Raw genomic sequence first — 15795 nt, forward strand, 5'->3', positions numbered from 1 at the left:
GTAAATAAATTACTTTGCATAAAAATCTAAAAAACACCTTACATTCTTGTGAAAGCTTTAACAAATTTTTATTATCATAAAAATTAAATTATATTTTACTTATATTTTACAGATTTAAATTTATTTAACAAAAATTATTTTTCTGATAGTAAATTCTGATAAAGAAATTTAAATATCGAACTTCTATAACAATAAAAAATTATTGTTAAAACTTTCATAAATATATAAGAATTTTTGTTAGATTTTCATATAATTCGGAACAATATAAAAGCTGTACTGAAGTTCGAAAACTTAGGTTGCAGTCGAAAGATGAAAATTCACATTGCTGACGAAAGAATAAAAAATAAAGACTCACGGATATTAACCTTTGGATGGCTATGGCTTTTTTTAAATTAGGTTCTTTTTAAGTCGTAAAAATGTAAAAAATCTAAATTTGTATATATTGTTTGTTTTATATACTACACGATTTTTTGACTGTCTAACAAAGTACAAGACAGAATAGGCTCGCTTTTATAGTCGTCTGAATAGTACGTCTTCCGAGAGCAAGTTAACAAAAAAAACATACAAAAAATACGGAGAAAGCAGAAATTGTCACGTAATACGGTGTCTATCGAGGTATTTACAATAGAATAGTAAGCCTTAAACTTTAAGAAATTAACCAATAACAGTCCAATGTGAAGAGAATGACTTGTCACCTGGTTTACTATCTGGTTTACTACCTGGTTTAATATCTTTTCGTTAGTTTTTCCTAAAAATACCGATTTTTATCATTGGCGTGGACGTTACCTAAAGTGGAATTTTACCAACTCTTAAGATTTACTGTAGTATAAACATCGCGTAATAAGCATGGAAAACAGACAAAGTCAATAAACAATATCATGTGTAAAATAATTAATAAGAAGTATAAAAGATAAGAAGAAAATTATAAGATTTCCAAGGAAAATAAATAATATCGCCTAAATAATATTTAAAAAATATGTAATGTCTGATAATATCTTGAAACATATGGATATTTAGTATCAATCTATAAAAAAAAAGAAAAAAAGATAATTTTACTTAATATTAAAAAAATCTTCTTTAAGACATTAATGTACAAGTCTAATAAATAGGCGATTGAGCAATTAATATGCATTCATATTAATTACACGTATGGATGTTTATATCTCTATTTTCATAATAAATTTTAAATTAAGTTTTATATTATTATATATTTTGTTTATCACGATTAACGTATTACAATAATAATTAAAATAACGTAAACACACAGGAAAAATCACAGAGAAAGGTATAAAAAAACATCGAATGAACGTCGGAGGAAGGACTAAAATTTTCGCTACAACGATCGCGAATTAAAGCCTTTGAACGCGCGGAGAATTATTCAGCGTCAACGATACGACCCGAGCAACCGTTCTTTTCTTTCTCTTCATTTCCCTTGGCTCTCCTTTATCCCGTTGCTCCATAATTTAGCGACCTACGCAGCTTCTACATCGAGACGAACACCGATAACCGTCGTCGACAACGAACGGCGAACCGGCAAGTATTTGGAACGTCCTCTTCGTCGCTACGCTTCGTTCGACCCTCGAATTCCTAAACGTCGTGCTCATCTCTTCGACACTTCGCCAGGGCTTAAAGACCGCGATCGCGCGCGCTTTCCTCCTCGTCGAAAGTTGGCTCGGGAATAAAACTCGTGACACGATTAAATTCATTCCTGAGAACGAGCGGTGAGTAGCTCGGATTTCAAGTTTCTTTCGCTAACTGGTATAGCGCTGGGACCTGAAGTATTTCGAATTACAAACTTTTGTTGCGCGCAGCAGTTGGAATAAAATTTCCATGCCCCGCGTAAAAACTCCGAGTAAATCCCCTTCTCGCGGAAGATACCGGCAATTACCGACATTATGTATGGCTAATTGAACTTTCAGGTAACTTCTTTGTATATGAGTAAAAAAGTATATTAAGAATTGTACGCAAAAAAAAAATGTAATTTATATATTTATATTTATGTTATTCTTACTTCATAAGTTTAATTCAATTTCATTCCACTTTTTTTATTAAGTGACTTCCTTCCTCAGCATTAATTCCACTTTTTTTATTAAGTGACTTCCTTCCTCAGCATTAATTCCATTTTTTTTTCTAAGTATCTTATCTTAATCTAAAGCAAATATGTTCCATGACAAACATTTCCTGGTTAAATCACATTTTTTCTACATCATTAATGAATTCCTTTATAAGAATGCAGTCCGCTTTATATTCTTCGCACACGAAATCACATTCGCACATTGCTTGAATTAATAGAGTCAATTATTATCATATCGAAGGTAATTAAGAATTCCTTGGATAATCTAGAAAGTTAAATCTTAATTTTTTTCCAAATATTCTTAATATGTCTTAAAGATATTCCAATTATTCTCAATTATTCTAAAAATTAATAAATAAAATAGTAAATAGTCAGTACATATATTACACTTTTACATTGTAAATAGATAAAATCTTATTATTATTCAATTATACTACATTGAAAAGAGTCTGGTAATAGCTATCAAATATTAAGTAAAATAATTAAATTTTTGGTTATACTAACTGTAAACGTATGATTAAAATTATTTCATTCAACATTTGGTAACTATTATCAAATTCTTTTTTTAACGAATTAAAGTATCACAAAATCAGTGCTGAAAAGAACAAAATTTAAAGTTAAGTATCTTTGCGAAAAATGTTCGCAGATGTTTAAAAGAGCATTTTAAAGCTTGAAACCTCAACTTTCGAATACTCCAAGCCCCATGTTTTTGAAACAATTTCACTGCAAACAATTTTTCAAAGTTCACTTTAAATTAGAGTCGTTTGTAATAAAATCGTTACAGAGACGTGACTTAAAGCATTCAAAAGTTGGGATTTCAAACTTTAAAATATCCTTTTAAATATCTTTCTGCGACCATTTTTTCGCAAGGATACGCGACTTTGATCCTTTTCAGCGCTTATTTTCAATGATCCTTTAATTTTGTTGAAGGTGGTGTATTTTCAACCAATTTTTGTCTCGATAAACATATAACATCAGTGCTTCTCACATAATTAATGATCAGAGGTAGAAGGTTTCCGGGAACTAGATGAAATCACATTCCTCGGTTAATTACAAATAAACGTGGTTTCGACAGAAATTTAATTAGACATTACTGATTGAATTATATAAATGCATAACATGTGAAAAATTGAAAAATGTAAATGATAAACATACTCAATATTTTCATCAAGGAAGAATTAATGCCGAATTAAATTGGCAAAAAAAGCCTATATGTTATTTTTTTTTAAAGTAAGCTCTTAATTCTTAAAATTTTAATATAATTAATAAACTTCTGACTTTCTTGTATAAAGATTGCTAAAATTACATCTTAAAAAAAATTCCGATAATTAAATATTCAAAGGGATAAAAGATCAAAAAAAGTTCTGACAACTTTTTTCTAACAAACTTTATAAAAGTTGCTGCGGTTAACGGGGCGCTCCAGATATTTTCTCGTGGAAAATCACTGAAACGATCGTCTTGACGACTCCTTAACATGTTAAAATTCAGGCTACACTTTCGATGAATTAACGACAGCAACCAACGACGATGCCATAACAAGCGCCATGCATCCGCGTCAAGATCAATAAACAAGGCGTCAATCTTCTGTGACTCATCCCCCATAATCGCACCGCTTTACCACCACGGGGACGAGTACCCGCTTCTGCAGCCGCAGTAACGTATCAGTGACCCCGAATTACCCCGGGCAACCCCCTGGAGAAATCCTTAAGCCGTTCAGCAAGCTTTTAAAACGCTACCGATGATGAATAAACAACTGAGAATTGGCTTTAAACGCCATTTAAATCTTTAAAACACGTTTACCGTCGGTAGAAATACTTAAAAAATCCTTAAAAAAATGGTCACAGAGAGATATTTAAAAAAGCTAAAAGATATCTAAAATTGGAAACGCCAACTTTTCAACGCTTCAAATCACGTATCACTGTAACTCTCAAATTTCTACGGTGGAAATGTCTTAAAAGATATCTAGGTTTCCTTCAAAATCTACTAAGCGAGATGGAAGAGGTTGGCTTCATTATCTTAAGTTTCCCTTTAAATCCAACGCCATTGAGACCTTTAAAACGTTTTTGTTGATGTTTTGGTGGAAATATCTTATAAGGAACCTACACTGGAAAAAGAATATGATTGTATTAATTCTAGTCGAAAAATCAGAATTTTCTGATCGAATCTATTATAATTCTAATTGATTGATTGAAGAAATCTAGATTTCTTTTCACAAAACACTTTCATCGTTGAAAGAAATGTTTTAAAGATCTGAATAAAAAAGTATTTAGGCTTTAAAGGAAATCTAAGATAACGAAGTCATCCCTTCTCCATCTCGCTTCGTAGGCGATTATTGCAAGATCCCCCGCAGATAAGTGATTTCCTGCTGTGATAAGAATTCGTTCAACCAAATATCAAAAGTGGCCTGATTTCTCGATTCTATGTTTTTAAGTAGTTTTTAAGTGTTTTCTCGTTTTCATCTTTGAACTGCTCGAGAGAAAAGGCGAGCAGATAGACAGAGCAGATAGGCGAAGAGAACGTTCGACGCGCAGATGCACTCGCCGCTTTCGGTAGAAAAGAAGGGAGCCGAGAGCGGAAAGAGAGCGCAAAGGATAAGAAAAAAAAACGACGCAAATCAAGCGGATTCTGTCTCCACTCACCGTGGCGGCTTCTTCATGGCTTGCGCTGGCTTGTGGCTCGGCATGTCACGTGTCGCTGCGAACGTACGTCGTCAGGCGTCGTTCCATGGTATCCGCGACGTATATCCTCTCGTCGCGGGGCTCTCGGGGATTCGCGGGGAGGACGAGAGATCGGCGCGCGTCTAGATTCTCGTTGGCGCGACGCGATCCACGCACCACTACCAGCAACCGCACGCCACGGCACTAACACACCACCGCGATCGCCGTGTACTCGTCGTCGTGGTCGTTCTTGTGTCCGCCACCCTCCTCTGCCTCTCCCTCGTGCCGTCGTATAGTAGTGGCGTGTAACAGCGGAGTACGCGACGGGGGGGAAAACTCTGGCAACGTCGCCTCGCCGCACCGAAACGCCGTCATACACCCCGCGTGTATATCGTCTCACTCCTCTCTCCCTCGGCACGCTCGCTTTCTCTCTCTCTCTCTTTACCGTGCGCTCGCAACTTCCCGCTCATTCACCGCTCTCGCCGCGCTTACTCCAATGTGTCCGCTGCTCCAATGTCGTCCCCTGCGCCCGATACATGCACCTACTTCTACTACCTGTACGCACGCGACACGCACACACGCATACACGCACGCACGCACACGGAGTGCGGAGTGCTACCGGTGACGCGCCGCCGTTCCCCGATGCCGTGGACTCGGAATACTCACAATCAGATTCACGATGCCGAATTCGAGACACTCGCTAAGACCACACAGTCCCTTCGCAATGTCCTCTCTTTCTCTTTATTTTCTGTTCTTTTGTTTTGTCTCTCGCTACTCGTTCGGATACTCGCTCGATTCGCACGCGACAATCGGCACGTATCCACGACGCCCGAAGAAACCGCGAACACCGCGTTCCCTCGCGCAGCGTCGCGCTACGCCGTGAAGTTGCGCTACAATCCGCCGCGACAGTCACTTGTTTCACTTGCCGCGCGAAATTAGTCGAGGATTACGTTCGATTCGAACGGAGCGGAACGCGCAGATCTTCCGTCGCGTTTTCTCCTCCTTCCTTCTCTTTCTCACTCTTCCTCTCTCACTCACTCGCTCACTATGTCTCACTCGCTCTTTCTCCACTGTCTCTAACTCTGTCTCTCCGACTCCGTCAGTCTCCTTTCTCCGTCTACCTTCACACGGAGCGATTGTTTTGCCGCACTTGCAACTGCTTGCAGGGCACCAACTACGCGACCATATAAATTCACGCGACGGTGAGATTGACGCACGGCGATTTTAACGCGCGCGACGACACCTGCGTCCCCGAATACCTCGCCATGACCCGATGTCACCTTTATCAGAGGTACTCTCACTCGCTGGCGCTGGCGGAAGCCATATTGCGATCACTGTCCGTGCCACCGCAGGAGCGGCCAATCGACGGCGGGACGGGGGGCCGTAAGCGCTCGCCCATTGGTCGAACGCACCTGGCAATGTGGGCGACATCTGCGGGTGGACATGCGCGGCCCAGCCTCGTAGACGCTGTTTTACCACCCATACGATACACGCGCGACGCGACAAGTCGTACATATATAGATATATATAGATATATACGGCGCAATCTGCAGTGTCGCTTCCGACGCACCGCGCGACCTTTACTTCCGTTCTTTAATCGCGACCTTAAAGTCCTGAACAATTGTTGATCGTTCGATCCACTTGATGAATCGTACGTGCGATGAATCGTACTTGCAAAAATTAAACCAAAAACACTCAGCGAAAAAGATATAATGTAATGATAGAGCAAAAATTATTTCTCTTTTTACACACACTCAGAGAAAAATATGATAGCAGTTACACAGTGATAAGTTTTATATTAGAATTAATGTATATTTCAGGCCAAAGTTTAAATTGATATTGTTAAGATTTATACTTATTCCAATATCCGGAATGTATTTTTTGAACAATAGTTCTTCAGATTTAATAACAACTGTTAAAAAAATAAATCATTGTTAAATTAAAAAATTATTGTTACAAAAATAAATTATTATGGATATTTCAAATATTCTCAGAAATCTTTTAATGTAGTATTTTCAAACTTTTGGGGCCTAGTATGTAGTTACATAATTGAATAAATTATTTACTTTATAGTTACAATAATTGCAAAATAACTTATTAAACTATATACTTAATCTTAAATATCGTTGCTTTACTTAAAAAAATGACAAAACAATAAAGTGATTTTTTAGTTATTATCATGAATGAATTAGTTATAGATATACTCTATCAATTATCAAAAGTAAACCAACTTAATTTCACAGTTCGTTCATTAAATAACATTTGTATCGTTCTTAAGATATTCAAAGAGATCATAAATCATAATACCTTCCACATGACACATTCTGAATTATCATTTTTGTAAATGAAAAGAATCTTCTAAAGAGATATTTAAAGTTAAGATAGTTTGTGATTAAATTTGAAGAAGAAATTGTTTTATTTTGAATTTAGTCATGTTATATATAGCTGATCAAAATAAACATATTACTGGTGATGATATTTTAAGTTACGTCACTTTTGATGAACTATTTTGGTTTTATAAATTTTTAGGATATTAAAATCATCACAACTCAAAAGAGGTGATTTTTTTTAAAAGTTAAACAAAAATGTTAAAAATAATACTTGTTTATGTTTCTCTAGAGTAAATGGTCTTTTTATTAATATTATTTAAGTCAATAAATTTCTGTTGAAAAAGTTCTTTCCCTTTTTCGAAAACTTAATCGTATTATTTTTCAAGTAAGAAGGCGACATAAATTGTGTAATTGTTATCTATACAATTTTGCTACCATTATATCTCTTTTTCTGATGTAACAGAAATATAATATAGAAGCCGATATTTTCCTTTAAAAAAAAAACGTCAATTGTACATATCCTGAGAATTTATTAAATATTAAAAAGAAACGTAGAAATGTTGAATCCAAATCCTCTGTATTTAGCATGATGTTATAACATAATCATAATGTTTCAAATTGAAAAACAAAAAATTGTTCCATATACATAGAACAGCAATTTGTTGCGTATCTAATAAACGGACACTACTACTAATAGCAGATACTACTAACATGTATTAAAGATAGTACCTAAGCTCCTTTGATATTCCCTTTGGCATTTAGGAATAATTGAAGTACGAGAGGTTAAATGCAAGAGATAATGGCCGGAATCTGCGATGGACGCTTGGTCCATCAACGTACCTACTATACCCACGCATAAATTGCTTATCGCGTTCATCCAACCCTCGCCCGGTTAGATAATTAGTCAAGGCATTCGATCACCTATAAGTCCTTCCAACTTTCTACTGACACCATTATCGAACAATGATCGCACTGTTCCGGTCGTTGAGAAAGAAAAAGAGAGACAAGATAGACTGGATCGATCGTGCTACGCGCCGCGAAGACTCGTTTTGCAGCGCAGCAAAACAAAAACAAAAAGATAACAAGAAGCCGCACAACTTTGTCACACGGATCTGCCATCCGCGCAAAGTAGAACAAGATCAGAAAATTTCCGCAGTTCTATGACGGAATATATTATAAGCCGATACGTAGACGAGTTGTCATTTGCGATGAAGGTAAACACGATTTCCGTGTTTATCAGGAACGTAACCGAAGTTACACGAGGGAAAACTTTCTGTACTTTGATAAATTTTGCATTCTAATCATCCCAAAAAGCGTAAAGATGCCAAGAAGAGATCCTGGCTGAATTAGATTGATAATTAGATCGATAATTCAACGGAAAAAATAATGAAATTATTTAATACCTGTATTTTTAATTTATCGTAATAAAAATCTGATTGTATTTGATACATTTCGAATTTATTAAGATTAATAAATTTTTCACGTATTTTTTAATATTAATATCATATACATATTAGTTTAATCAACAATATGATAATCACTTGGCAACTAAATTATTAATAATAATTACGTAAGTTTTTGTCATGTTGTCTCTCTCTTTTAATAATATTTTACATGAAATAAATCATTTTTTATACGTTGAGAATTTAAGTTTAAATCGAGTCGATTAAGTTTAAAAAAATTTCTACATTGCATTTCTTATGTGATATTAATACCATATATTATATTATATTTCAACAATCACCTAACAATACTAGATTTTTTGAATGAATGCTAATCGCGTCCTGTCTCATCTCTCTCTCAATAATGCATTTCGCGTGAAATACATCGTTTTTATATAGTAAGAATTATTTATCGATTCAATTTAATAAATTTTTTCGTGATATTAACGTTTTTCGTGACACGTATAATATCACAGGTTTAATCGACAGCCATTGACGACTAGATTTTTTTGAATAAATGCTAATTATATCCTGTCACATCTCTTAATGATGTATTTCACATAAAATAAATCGTTTTTTATGCTGAGAATTTATCGATTAAATCTAAAAAATATTTTCCGCGATATTTTTTAATATTAATATCATATATTAGATCAATCAACAACATGGCAATCACTTGGCAATACTAGATTATTATGAATTATTGATAATCATATGTCTCTCCTGTTATATCTTTTAATAATATATTTTGCGTGAAATATAAATCACTTTTTACACGCTGAGAATTTATCGATTAAGTTAAATAAATTTTCTCACATGTCATTTTTTTATGTAATATTAATATCATACATTAATTTAACAACAACATGATAACTTGGCAGTACTATATTATTACGAATTAATGATAACTACGTTTCTCCTGTTATGTCTCGTAATAAATGTATTTCGCATGGAATAAAAGCGGTAGAAATGTTATGTGCCTACTTTCGCGAGTGCGCAGGAAATACCTCGCTACCGCAGAAGAACGAGAAAACAGGAAATACCGTCTCTTTTGCGGTTTAGTTCTGTATCTCGACATATGGCGACCTCATATTCTAGCTGCAACGCTTTATCAATAAGACAATTGCGACAGCCAATTACACGCGAATGGTGTGCTGCCGTTAGATATTATTAACGTCGAACGCATTACATAGATCGCATTTCGAGATCTGTGCGGAAAGTAATGCTAGAAAGTAATATTGAGACTTTTAACGTTACATAAATTTTTCACATTTTCTTATTTCCCACGTCACATACACATCTATACACTGAAAAAAAATGATGTTGTACAACAGTATTGTTTTATTCATATATAAAATGTTTTATTTATATATAAATTTCGTTAATAACACCATTAATATAAATACGTTATACTCTTATGTTATTTTAATAAAGTGTTATTTGTTTCATTAATAGTGTTACTGAATTAACAAAATTATTTTCAATTAAAACAATATTGTTGACACACAATTTTTTTACAATGTATAAAAAATGACTGGTTATTTTCAAAAAATAAGCAAATAAATAAAAGTAAATCATATGATTTATATATGACGATCGCATATTTTCTATGTTCTATATATAGTGATTATGCATGACATAGTTGTTTTCCTGATCTCGCGATTTATTAGTCACATACATTGGGAATGTTATCAACTTAAAGAAATTTGTCCTTGAAAAATTAAAGTGCACTTCAATCTATGCGGTAAGACACGTTCGATTTGCGCAAACCGGCGCATTATATTACGTTAAACGTCATGAACAGATAACAAGCACGATTGTACTTATCGTGATCGTCGTTATCGTAGCGTTAGTTGTCGGAGGTCGTCGTTATCGCAGCCGCTGTTCCACCAATCCAATTGAAATCCACGAGCAATGTCACAATTATACACACGATTAATAATTTAGTTATTTATTTCAGACGATGATATAAAAGATTAAAAATTACTCATTAAATTATCAGTGTGACAGAGTCTTTACAATCAAATAAATTTTCAAGAAAAAAGCTATGCGGCAATTTTGATATCTAAAATGTATTAGTTGAAGCAGCCATTTTATAAACATAATAGGTACAAAAAAAAACTTTGCTGAAAAATATATCTCTCTCTCTAGAAATAGTAAAAATTTAGTTAACTATGAAAAATTTAGCTACATTGGAAAAAGAATATGCATTAATTAACAATTTGATTGAAAATTAACAAATCAGAATTTTCTGGTTGAGTCTATTATAATTCTAATTGAAATAATTTAGAATTCTGATTGCTATGATCAGAATCTTCTGGTTCATTTATTTTCAATCAGAAATTTTGTTCAATGTACAGATCTAAAAATAATTTTACTGCATCATCAAAATATTCACGTAAGAAGACTAAAGCTCAAGATGGCTAAAATATTTACTTTTAAAATTTTTTGCAACAATGCTCATGATAATCCAGTCTTACATAATTATTTTGATAGTCCAACAAAATTATTTTCAGATCTGTATCTAACTAAATTTTTAGATATTCCAACAAAGCCATTTTTGCATTGAAAAAAATACTACATTTTAATAAATATTTATTTGAATAGTTTTAAGTAAATATTTATTAGATGTAAATATATATTTATTTAATACAAGAACCATTAATTTGATTTGACTATCATTTTTTCCTGAATATAAATCTTAATATATATTATTCAAATAAATATGTATTAAAATTTAATAAATTTTTTCTTTAGAGTAGATATTCATGTTTGATATATTGACAATTATTTTATATCACAAAATATTACATCCATATTATATATTTTTTCCAGAAAATATTCTAGAACTTATTTGTCAATTTATTGTAAAAAATCTTGTTTGCTTTTCAATATCCATTAATTTTTATTACGTATGCTTAGATCATTTATACCATATTTCTTAATAGACAGAATTTGTGATTTATCGCGCATTGTGATAATAAAACAAAAATATGAAAGATGGTAAAGGATTATGCAAACGATAGTCACGATATCCTTATATCGAGCAGAAAATTACTAATTTACAGTCCGACACAATTTGCCTAATCGAAATATCCTCCCATCACTGCGATGGGATCGTCTTGATTAACGTAGATACAGCTGTTTGATCAAAGTGGAGTTGAACTGAATTGAAGCTTTGCGGAGATCTGTAAAAAATTCGCTGATACAGCGGCGCTATGACGCAACCGGAAAAATCTCTCGCCGTAACAATTTCATACGATGTTGTAATAATTCCGTTAAGATCAAATTGCTTCCAAATATAGCAAAATCGAATAAACGATTAAAATTCACATTAACGAGGAAATCGAGAAAACATAAAATATAATATTTTTTTAAACAGGATATTCAAATAGGTATCGTTATATATATTTTATAATATTAAATATTTCGTAATATAATATATTACCACGTAAATAATCAGACAAATAAAATAGACACGTGTAAAAAATTTATACTTTATCTTTGATGTAATTCTTTTAAAGTCTGCACAACAAGATATCATTTATATAATTAACTATAATGTATGTACATGTACATCTAAATAAATGTAACTCGATATGAATTATGTTTTATACTTAACATGATTGTCTATTTCCAAGTGTTCTTATTTTACAACTAGTCACCGAGAGACAGACAGAAAGAGAGAGATATGCAAACGGATGTGCAACAAGTAAACGTTAATCATCACGATCTTAAGCCCGTATCAAACTACGGATTAACAATTAAAACGGGAGTATACAGAGTCTTGATGAATAACACATAACATATAATAATGAGAAAATGAATCATTCAAAGTTCTTCATTTCCTCCCTTCCCATGAAATAAAAAATTGATTGATTTTCTTATGCTTATGCATTATGCGTTATGCACAGGTCTGTGCTCCTGCTCTTACGATTGACGGTTGCACGGTTTTATTTCAGTCAACAAACACGATGAATTTCACTGCATCGTAATTGCAGTTAAAATAAAACAAGGCAACTATCAATCGTAATCGTTAATTCATAGTCTAATACGGAAATAATTAAGGCTAAATCTTGATCGTGCACATTCCTCGATAAGTTCGACCTCAAAATACGATTTAACAAATACTGCGTTCTAATAACTAGAATCTGTTGTGACAAGGAATTCGAACTTTGCTAGGTTTTGCCAAAAACAAAGTATCCATTTTTATCTTCAAAAAGCAGAAATTTATACTTTACACCGTTGTTGAATAATAAAATAGCGATATATCCATCGATAGATTATCTTTGAGTGTAAAAAATTTTATGGATGTAAAAATAAATGATTTTCCATCGTGACGTCAGATTTCATATATTTGACTAGAATCCGCCCACAATGGTAATCTCGCTGGTTTTGTCGGCATGCAGAAAAGGACGTGCAACAAGTCCTCGTCAATGGCCTCTTTCGGACATTCCTCCTCTTCCGACATCGCTACGTCAGCAGTGACGCATGACTTCCGCTACGTCACACCGACGCGCCAACGCTCGATGACGTACAACTTTCCTCGTGCACACCGCAACCCTCCCACGCAATCCATCCCCGAGCACACCACCCTTCTGTGCAGTTTACTGCAAATACCATCCGATCGCATCGGTTATTAATTATTACGTGAACAGCAAATATTGAAATGTGCGATGATGCAAGAAAGCGGAAATTCTAGAAACACGTGTCGTTATTTAGAGCGTTTCGTGGAATGGACGAAAATTGCAATTAATGAATCGTCATAAACGATCAAACGTATTCGTGCAACTCAAAGTCACGAGGTTATCGCACAAACGTTATCAATCCAACGATAACGCTTTTTAAAATTAATAAAATTCTCGACTTATAGAAAATAAATGAGATTTAATATCTATTTCATTTCACTTAATAGGTATAATACACTTAACCCCCGTAATATACATATTTTTTGTGACGCTAAAAGAACATGAGGGATCCTTGGAGAACCCATCAAAGTTTTTTATAATCAGTTTTAGAAGTTTTAAAATTTTCAACTATATAAAAAATTGCAACACTTAAACTTCGAATAACTGCAGTATTATGATAAGCCTGTGATATGTGAATAAAACGAAACTATAGGTCTGTTCTTTATTCCTGTACTCTTTGAACAAACGTATATTTATTTTACTTCAACCAGTAGGTTGCACCAGTTCAGACAGTGCAAGAAGAAAGAACAGACCGTATGAAAAAATAAGAAAAATTGTGCAACATTAAATTATGCTAAATTATACTATTTAAAACTTAGGAAAGTACCTCAGGGTCATCAAGACTTAAATGTTCCAATTACAGGTTAAAGGTCATTTAATAATCTTAATATTTGTATATTTATACAAAATAGATTAATAAATCTCTTCGGCGTTAATTATATATCTCCTACATATATAATTTGAGCAGGCAAATATCTTGATGCTGCTGACAATAATCGACAAATCAGGAAGTAAAGAGTCTGTGAGATTTAAATCTTAAGGAATTCTAAAGAAACTTCACGATGATGGAAGTGGACGGACGCACCTATCTATCCCGCTCTTTCTTTCTCTCTCGGATCCTTTGTGTATTTGTAACTAACTCGGGAAGAAAAGTGGGAATAGCGGGACGTTAAAGAGAGAAGGGTAGGGAAGGGAATGGAACAGAGAGAGGAAGGGAGACGCGAAAGTCCCTCTCTATTGATTTCCTGCCGAGAGTGGGCCGAGAGTGGGCTAACCAAGGGAGGATTAGGTATCGGCTCGTCTCTCCGCAGCGTCTCTTTCATCCCTCTGCCACCCTTCTTCGTTTCTTCGATGAGTCCGGAGTAATTTAGCAAAAGCTGTCCAAACGAGAATAGAAGACCACCGAGAAGTTTAACGAATAAAACAGAGAAACTCCTTATTAAATGAAAAAAAAAGATGCATAAGTTTTGTAAGGTCAAAAAATTTAATCCGCCTAAAGTCGAGTCAATAAAGAGCTGCCTGTGATTATAAATTCTGAAACTCCTCGTAAATCACGAACTCGGAACAAGAAAAAATTTTTGAACACTGCCATGTTAATGTGATGCACACACAATAATACAATATAGAACGGATAATAATGTCAAGGTATAATACTGCACTCGTGTGATTAATTGTAGAATTCAAAAATTAGCACAAATACGGGTCGTTAGAATCAATCAATAAATCCAAAAAAGTTAGCAAACGTTCTGGTACAGACGCAGAAGTATACGTCGAGATGATAAAATCGAGACGAGTGAAATTACATTGGATTGGAAAAAAAAATCAGCGTCAGGAGAAAGAGAAAGAATCGAAAAAGAAGCGTCAGCGTATCTTCTATGTGCCTCCCAATGCCCCTATTTCTCTCTTTCTCTCTCTCAACTGACCTCCTCTCCATCTCTCTTCCTCCGCGGACCTGTCGTGTCCTACATCCTGCTCGCTCTTCGAAGCCGGTCGAAGCTTCGCGGTGGTAAACGGCGTAGCTACAACGTGCCGACGAGAGAATGAGAGCGGCGGCGACGGCGGCAACCACTCTCGTCGTATTGGTCGCACGGCAGTTCTGTAGTACGAGCGATAGTGGTGGTAGTAATAGTAGTACCACCGCAGACCTGCCCACGACGAGAGTAAACGGCGAGAGTATTATTAGCAGTAGCGTCGACACGCGACTATCGTCACTACGCGACCTGTAATCGCGCCGCGCCGATATCGACGTATCGGTCGCGCCGACGACGCCGACGACGCCGACGCCGACGCCGACGCTGCGCCGATCATACGCGCCGGTTACAGGTAGGTGTACCTCCGTAATGCCGGGCTACTATGATGTAATACGCGTATAATAAGCGGAATAATGACGATGTTTTTTCGGCGTACGGTCATCGTTTATCCTCGATTTTGCCGGGATATAGCGTGAGAAATAGCAAAAGAAGCATCGTGAAGTACTGAATAATAACATTGGCATTTTGCCATGCACGATTATCGTATCTAATATTCCATATACTTTTATCGTAATTAGAGCGTTACCGTTTTCTTTAATAGCAACGATATAAAATGTTAAAAGGCTGTTATTTAAATAAATATTATCAATTATGAGTATTATAATCGATTCTTTATCGCAATGATTTTTTTCCTTGATTACATCAAAATCTGCTTTCCCTATTATTTGCCCTATCATTCTGAATTTCTTTTTCTTTAATTGCAATGTGTTATAAATTGTCTTTGAAAAATGTTGTTATTTAATATATAAATATTATATATATTTATAAATATTATCAATCAACTTTATATAGA

General features: G+C 34.5%; 1 protein-coding gene across 3 annotated transcripts in view; it reads right to left on the bottom strand.

Annotated features, from left to right (window-relative positions):
* Nucleotides 1-15795, bottom strand: part of lilli (AF4/FMR2 family member lilliputian) — a 301708-nt gene that overhangs the window by 217600 nt on the left and 68313 nt on the right. Inside the window, exon 1 of one of the 3 annotated variants that reach the window (XM_087402815.1) lies at nucleotides 4714-6568. The exons of the other annotated variants lie outside the window; for them this stretch is intronic. Within the exon in view, the coding sequence (XP_087258941.1) occupies nucleotides 4714-4757 (44 nt within the window). The 5' untranslated portion in view covers nucleotides 4758-6568. Of the gene's footprint in view, nucleotides 1-4713; nucleotides 6569-15795 lie in introns of those variants that run through there. 3 annotated transcript variants of the gene reach the window in all.

This window comes from Acromyrmex echinatior, chromosome 1, assembly GCF_024713525.1.
Source record: "Acromyrmex echinatior isolate Ae372 chromosome 1, ASM2471352v2, whole genome shotgun sequence".
NCBI classification, from domain to species: Eukaryota; Metazoa; Arthropoda; class Insecta; order Hymenoptera; family Formicidae; genus Acromyrmex; species Acromyrmex echinatior.